This window comes from Lynx rufus, unplaced genomic scaffold (genome assembly GCF_022079265.1).
Source record: "Lynx rufus isolate CCGP_SWC_20201006 ecotype Redwood Valley unplaced genomic scaffold, mLynRuf1.p SCAF_3, whole genome shotgun sequence".
Lineage (NCBI taxonomy): Eukaryota > Metazoa > Chordata > Mammalia > Carnivora > Felidae > Lynx > Lynx rufus.
The window spans coordinates 75,179,792-75,187,189 of NW_025814845.1; the positions used below are offsets into that span (position 1 = coordinate 75,179,792).

The 7,398-nt window shown below is 48.7% G+C and overlaps 1 protein-coding gene across 1 annotated transcript; it reads left to right on the forward strand.

Annotated features, from left to right (window-relative positions):
- The first annotated feature begins 391 nt into the window (after positions 1 to 391).
- Positions 392 to 1,462, forward strand: ATOH1 (atonal bHLH transcription factor 1). Its single transcript, XM_047090850.1, has one exon. It carries the CDS (start codon positions 392 to 394, stop codon positions 1,460 to 1,462), a length of 1,071 nt encoding a protein of 356 aa, XP_046946806.1.
- Positions 1,463 to 7,398: the final 5,936 nt, after the last annotated feature.

Here is a 7,398-nt window from a genome sequence, read left to right on the forward strand (position 1 = left end):
ACAACCTCGAGCGGGCGCCTGAGTCCTCGGTACGTAGGAACTTTTCTCCGGGTGTAAAAACTCTTTGATTGGCTGCTCGCACGCGCCTGCCGGCGCCCTCCATTGGCTGAGCAGACACGCGACCGGCGCGAGGAGGGGGCTGGGAGAGGAGCGGGGGGTGGAGGGGAGACACAGTGGCGCGTGCCGCTTTTTAAAGGGGCGCAGCGCCTTCAGCAACCGGAGAAGGTTCGTTGCACGCGACCTGGTGTGTGATCTCCGTGTGGGTGGGGGAGGGTCGAGGAGGGGAAAAAAATAAGACATTGCAGTAGAGACCCAGGAAGGGTTTTTGTTGCCGTTGGGCTGGTTTGCCAGTACCTCCTCCGACCCTGCGCCTCCGACTCTCTGAAGTGCAATGTCCCGCCTGCTGCACGCAGAGGAGTGGGCTGAAGTGAAGGAGTTGGGGGACCACCATCGCCATCCCCAGCCGCACCACCTGCCGCAGCCGCCGCTGCCGCAGCCACCTGCGACCCTGCAGGCAAGAGAGCATCCCGTGTACCCGCCCGAGCTGTCCCTCCTGGACAGCACCGACCCACGCGCCTGGCTGGCTCCTACTTTGCAGGGCATCTGTACGGCACGCGCCGCCCAGTACTTGCTGCATTCCCCGGAGCTGGGTGCCTCCGAGGCTGCGGCGCCCCGGGAGGAGGCGGACAGCCGGGGGGAGCTCGTGAGGAGGAGCGGCGGCGGCGGCGGCGGCGGCGGCAGCAGCAAGAGTCCCGGGCCAGTGAAAGTGCGGGAACAGCTGTGCAAGCTGAAAGGCGGGGTGGTGGTAGACGATCTGAGCTGCAGCCGCCAGCGCGCCCCTTCCAGCAAACAGGTGAATGGGGTGCAGAAGCAAAGGCGGCTGGCGGCCAACGCCAGGGAGCGACGCAGGATGCACGGGCTGAACCACGCCTTCGACCAGCTGCGCAATGTTATCCCGTCCTTCAACAACGACAAGAAGCTGTCCAAGTATGAGACCCTGCAGATGGCCCAGATCTACATCAACGCCTTGTCCGAGCTGCTACAAACACCCAGCGGCGGGGAGCAGCCACCGCCGCCGCCAGCGTCTTGCAAGAGCGACCATCACCATCTTCGCGCCGCCGCCCCCTACGAGGGCGGCGCGGGCACCGCGACCGCTGCGGGGGCCCAGCCCGCCTCGGGAGGGGGCCCCCGGCCGACGGCGCCCGGAAACTGCCGGACTCGCTTTTCCGCCCCGGCCTCCGCGGGAGGATATTCGGTGCAGCTGGACGCTCTGCACTTCTCGACTTTCGAGGACAGCGCCCTGACGGCGATGATGGCGCAAAAGAACCTGTCGCCTTCGCTGCCCGGGGGCATCCTGCAGCCAGTGCAGGAGGAAAGTAGCAAAACTTCGCCCCGGTCCCACAGAAGCGACGGGGAGTTTTCCCCCCATTCCCATTACAGTGACTCAGATGAGGCAAGTTAGGAAGCTGACAGAAACCCTGAAAACTGAGACAGAAACAAAATCGCCCTTTCCCAATGCGCGGGAAGCCCCGCCGTTAAAGATCCCCGCACCCTTTTAATTTTTGCTCTGCGATGGTCGTTGTTTAGCAACGACTTGGCTTCATATGGCAGCTATATTTGATGGTTTGCAAAAGCCGCCGCTATTCCAAACTTCCTCGGGTCCACATTGTTTGATGGAAACTTGGTGTTAAAGCTGTGTTCTTTTCTCCCACCTTCCGCTCCCCCTGTAGATAGATGAGGTATAATTGTATGTACCCAAATATGGCATCATTATTCTAGTTCCCTGCTGCCAATACGCTGCTAAAACGTCGCATTTTCTTCTCTGTCGCTGGTTTGTGTTTTAATTTATTTTATGCCCTGGGCATCCATCCCTGTGTGTTGCCCGCACTCACGTGTGGGAGAGTTAGTATTCCGAAGTGTCGTCTCAAAATACATCATGAAACGCAAAGTTGATGGCTCCAAAGTGAATAACTTGTGGCTATGGAACGGTTAGAAAACAGGGAACGCTTAGGTTTATATATTGTATAAACATACCCAGTATGTATATCGGATCGCGATAATGTTGGCGTCTTTTAGGAAACGGCGCACGCACTTTATCAGCCGCTCCTGCCGCGGCTCCAGGACAAACTCAGCTGCCAATTGCAGACCAGTTTTGTGTTGTTGTTGTTGTTGTTGTTTTAGACACGGCCACTTATAATCCTTTAAGCTCTTTGCAAATGTTTGTTTAAAAAATTAAAATTAAAAAAATCCAGTAGTGTCAAAGCATTTGGTCAATTATATTTTGCTTTGTTAATGTTAGAAAACTTATTTATTATTGATTGTTTGCTACCATTTCTACTTATCTTGATTCATTTTTTTACGTTTTCTACTCGAGATCATTTTATTTTAATTTAGCAAAGCCAACTGCCATTGTTTTATGTATTTTCTTTTGCAAATGTTAAAAATAAACGTGAAAATAACCTTTACTTGTCACTTATTCCGTTCTGATGTAAACATTAAAAAGTTTTTAAATGATCTTGAAGACTTAGTCTATTAAATGCGAATCTAGAGTTTTGAAGGAAAATTCTGTTATAGACATTGCGCTTCAAGTAGTACCAGAAACCCTACATAGAAAAGTGATCAAGTCAGCAATTAAATTGTAAGGTAAAAATTTTCCCCAAATTTGCAACCCTTTTGCCTCTTGGATAGCCAGTATCTTTCCAGTCTTCCTCACTCCTGGCCCCAACCACCTCTGCAAGGGGAGGCACCTGCTTCAGGTCGCCTAAGATCTCATCAGTACTCTACCATAATAACCTATTTCCACTTCATAAAAACTTTAGCCGAGTTGAAAACTTTTCCCATAGGTCAAAAACACAGTGCAAACTTCCCCAATTTCTCCCTCCCCAGCCCTTCTCCCCTCTCCTCCCTCCCTCTGTTTCCTTTGATTGGGGGGGGGGGGTGGTAATACGGTGTGTAGAAGGTGAGGAGTAGAGAGGACAAAATGGTGGGGAGGGGAGGGAAAGCTTCAGGGGAAAGGGGATAGGGTTCTTTGATTCAAAAGTGAAAAGCTTTCAGCTGTCCTAGGAAATTGTTGCCCTCTACGCTTTTCCCAAACAATTCTGCTTATTCCACTAAAGAAGATAGTGTTTGGTTTTATTTTGTCTTTCTGAATCAGTTCCTCTGTAGAAGTGTTTATATTTCTGAGTCAGGTGCAGAAACTAAACAGTACGCTCACTCTCACCTCAGGGTCCTCGCTACGGAAAAGCCTATTCTGGGTGTCAGGATCAAAGATTTTGACAAAGCTAATATAGTGCGTGTGCGGAGGTGGTAGAAAGACGAATTTTAAAAATGTATTCGGCAAACGTGAGAGTAGAACTATTTACTAAAGATTGGGCGACGTTCCACTGGATAAACATCGCTGAATTTGAGAAAGTTGATTTTAAGCCAAATCCTTTAGATTTTGTGTCTTCATTAGGGTAACAAATTGTGAGAACAAGAAAGCGGGTATTGGAGAAGGAGAGCCAGAGAGGCTAATTTAATCGGTCCCGCATCATCATCTCCCCCCACCACCTTGAAAAGAGGAGAACGCCACAAACCAGTTTCGCAGGAAGAGTAATGCGCGAAGGAGCGCAGTTCTGGTCTTGGGGAGGGAAATGTGGAACCAACTTTTGACTGACTACCTGGGTTTCAATGGCTTTCAGCTGAAGCCGAAGCTTCAGGGAAGCGGAGAGCCTCCGCCAGCTCTTTGAGAGGTGAGCGGCAGCTCCCGACACTTTCCAGGGGCAGAAACAATGCACCTGTCCCTTAGATAACCTTTTGCACCCCCGAGTTTGCCGTGCTCACGATAAACATCAGGAATCTTCAGGCTGCTGAATAAATCAAGCGATTGCTTCTAACACATTTCCACTTCGCTCTCAAAAAGCAAACTCAACAGGCAGGGACACACAGCAACTTTGCAGGATGAGTGCACACATAGTTTCAGTTATGTGGCTTGGTATGTTTGTGTACATGTGTAGAGGGAGAGAGAGAGAGAAAGAGAGAGAGACAGAGACAGAGAGAGAGAAGATGACCTAGAATTCTTTTACCTGTTACGAATCTGAGTAGTGTAAGGGCAGGATGGAGAAAAATTAAAGTTGTGAGTCTTTTTTCTCAAAGAAAGTGATCTTTATTTCATTTTTCAAAACCATCTATGTTCATTTTGTGTTAACCAGGAAAAGAAAAACCTTCCAAAGTTATTATTTTCATTTTCATGGTCTTATAGAAATTTCAAAACAGAAATGTCATCAAGAGTATCTTCCTTCCCACCTTTTATATATGAAAAAACCACTGCCCCTAACTTGCCCCAAAATTACACAGTCATGAAGTGTCAATATTCAGAACTGGATCTTATGGCTCCCATCCACTAGGTCAATGTACCCACAGATTTTTTTTTCCTCTAAGAAAATCCGTGGAAAGGAGTTAACAGCTATGCAAATGTTGAGGGTTTAGTCTTGCACCACAAAAATAGATATTTGGACTTTTAAATGCTAGGGGCATTGTGTCTGAATTAGGGATGATGCCAATTTCATTCAAGAAAGTCACTTTACATTTCTCCTCAAGAGAAAACAGCCACAAGACAATTTTAGATTGGAAATTCTATATCACACTGATTGAAAAGTGAGGATGTATTCTTCTAACTCATCAAGTGCACAAAAAGCCAAATCACTTTGTGTAAATTAAGTGCTCAAAGTTCAAATGAGGACTTTGGCCTTTTTTCTTTCCTTCATTCTATCTCTTTCTTTCTTTTTATGCTGGCATTTCTTTGAAAGAGATGTACAATCACATTTCCATTTTAGGGTTCTGCTATGGAGTTTGCATAACAAACGTTTGGCAGCTCGCTCTCTTACACTCCATTAACAAGCTGTAACATATAGCTGCAGGTTGCTATAATCTCATTAATATTTTGGAAACTTGAATATTGAGTATTTCTGAGCGCTCATTCCCCATATGCCAGACCACTCCTGCCATGCTGACTGGTTCCTTTCTCTCCATTATTAGCAATTAGCTTCTACCTTCCAAAGTCAGATCCAAGTATCCAAGATACTAGCAAAGGAATCAACTATGTGTGCAAGTTAAGCATGCTTAATATCACCCAAACAAACAAAGAGGCAGCATTTCTTAAAGTAATGAAGATAGATAAATCGGGTTAGTCTTTTGCAACACTGCTTGGTGCTTTCTAGAGTTTTATGTGCTTTAAGTGGCTTGTTTTATACCCCCTCTTTGCCTTCTTCTGTCCCACCACTTTTATTCGTGAAGGGTTTTGGCTCGCCACCCTTGGGGAAACTTACTTGATTTCACAGAAAGCTGAAGAAAGATTATTTTTGGCAACTGGCAAGTTTAAATATGTTCTCTACGGGACACTGTTAACTGGGGGTCCAGCGTAACAAGAAGAAAAGGGGGGGGTAGGTTTCCTTAATCTTAACTAATGCAGGACCAATGCTTTCATTAGGCCTTTCAATTGATTTTAGAGATTGAAACCTGAACGAAGTAAGCGATCTTTTATCAAAGGATATCTTGGGATTATTTCTCTCCTCTGCTCATTTGAAAGTTCAAGAAGAGATGATCAACTTGGCGTTGGCAGCTTCAAACCCCAGATAGAACTGGAAACGAACGTAGCAGACACACTTGTCAATTGCAATCTCGACTTGTCAATTGCAATCAGGAAAAACCGGCAAGTACTGGTGAAAGTTGAAGATGTCCTCTAGTAGTTAAATTATTCGCCATTGGTTTTGTGAGAAGGGGTGGGCGGTTGGGGGAGAAGGGGCTGGTGGGCATGCAATAAAAGTTTAAGTTTCCTCGCTGTTTTGGACTCGACTCTGACCAGACACCCTCACTCCTGGGCTGAGCAGAGTCCCAGACGCCAACCTCTGAGGTAGCTTCCCTTCCGCTAGGCCTCTAACAAGAACAGGCGAACGGAGCGGAGAATGGGTTAAATCCCGGGACGCAGGGGAGAGGCAGGGGAGGAGAGTAGTCGGGGGAAGATAAAGAAAAGGACAGGAACCAAGAAGCGTGGGGGTGGTTTGCCGTAATGTGAGTGTTTCTTAATTAGAGAACGGTTGACAATAGAGGGGCTGGCAGAGGCTCCTGGCCGCGGTGCGGAGCGTCTGGAGCGGAGCACGCGCTGTCAGCTGGTGAGCGCACTCTCCTTTCAGGCAGCTCCCCGGGGAGCTGCGCGGCCACATTTAACACCATCATCACCCCTCCCCGGCCTCCTCAACCTCGGCCTTCTCCTGGTCGACAGCCTTCCTCGGCCCCCCACCGGCAGAACTCACAGAAGCGAGCGACTCTCGCCGCCTTCCGTGGCTGGCCGGGGCCCCTCTCCTCCCCCAGCTTCGCAGCGGGAGCCGCCACTGCCCACTGCACCTCCCAGCAACCAGCCCGCCAAGAAAAGAAGCTGCGCAAAGTAAAAGCCAAGCAATGCCAAGGGGAGGGGAAGCTGGAGGCGGCGGCGGCGGGAGAGCTGCGGGGTTGTCCAGGAAAAGTTGGACTGGGGGCTGAGGCACCTGAGGCAGTGAACCAGGACCGAGAAGCAAGCGCATCCTCAGCGCGCAACGGGCCCTGCAAACGCGCTCCCAGCCGACCCGCGCGACTACCGGGCCCGGCGCCCGTGGCGGAAGATCAGTCCACATTTTCTAGCCATCAGCCCCTCCCTCAGTCTATAATATTTTATAAGCTCTGTATATTTGGATGTTGTTACAGTTCTTAGAATTCAAACTTCAATTGAATCGAGGGCACGTGCCTTGTCTCTCACATTTCAGGGCTGAGACACACGGATATGGCTTTCCCTTCCTTTAGCTCTTTAAGAAAAGCAGGGTTACGCATTTTTGTACAAAGATTTTGGGCCTCTCTGCATCCCAGGGTTTCTCTTCCTATTTCAGTCCTGCCTTCTCTGGTCCAGGACAGACAAGCAAATACAATGGGCTTTTGCTGCTTAATCTGCAGAGAGGCCAGGCCCTGCTACAAATTCAGGCTTTTTCTCAGAGGTACCAGAATTTTCCTCCATAGGGATGAAAAACAAGATGCTCTCCGATACGAATATTTTTAAAAAGACAACTCTGATTGAATAATTAAGAGATCTGATAAAATAAATGATGTTCTGATGGCCAGCCAATTTACCAGGCCCAGCTACTGTCAGGATGGAGAAGGAAGGTGGTAACTAGGATCTGAGATGGCTGTCATGGGACTTCTCAAACCAATACATGTCATTCCTCTTTTTGGGCCATTGGAGATGGTTCTTATTTGTCTCTTCTGGAAATGGTTCCTCACAATCCTTCCTACCTTCCTGCTCCTACAAACTCTTAACACTAGGGTGCTGGGATTGGGAGGGATCCTCAGCCTGAGACAGGGGTGAGGCAGCACTTGAGGAAGGAGTAGGCAATA

Bases quoted from the DNA above. Each gene is read 5' to 3' on its own strand.
- ATOH1 (XM_047090850.1), top strand. From the start codon at position 392: ATGTCCCGCCTGCTGCACGCAGAGGAGTGGGCTGAAGTGAAGGAGTTG.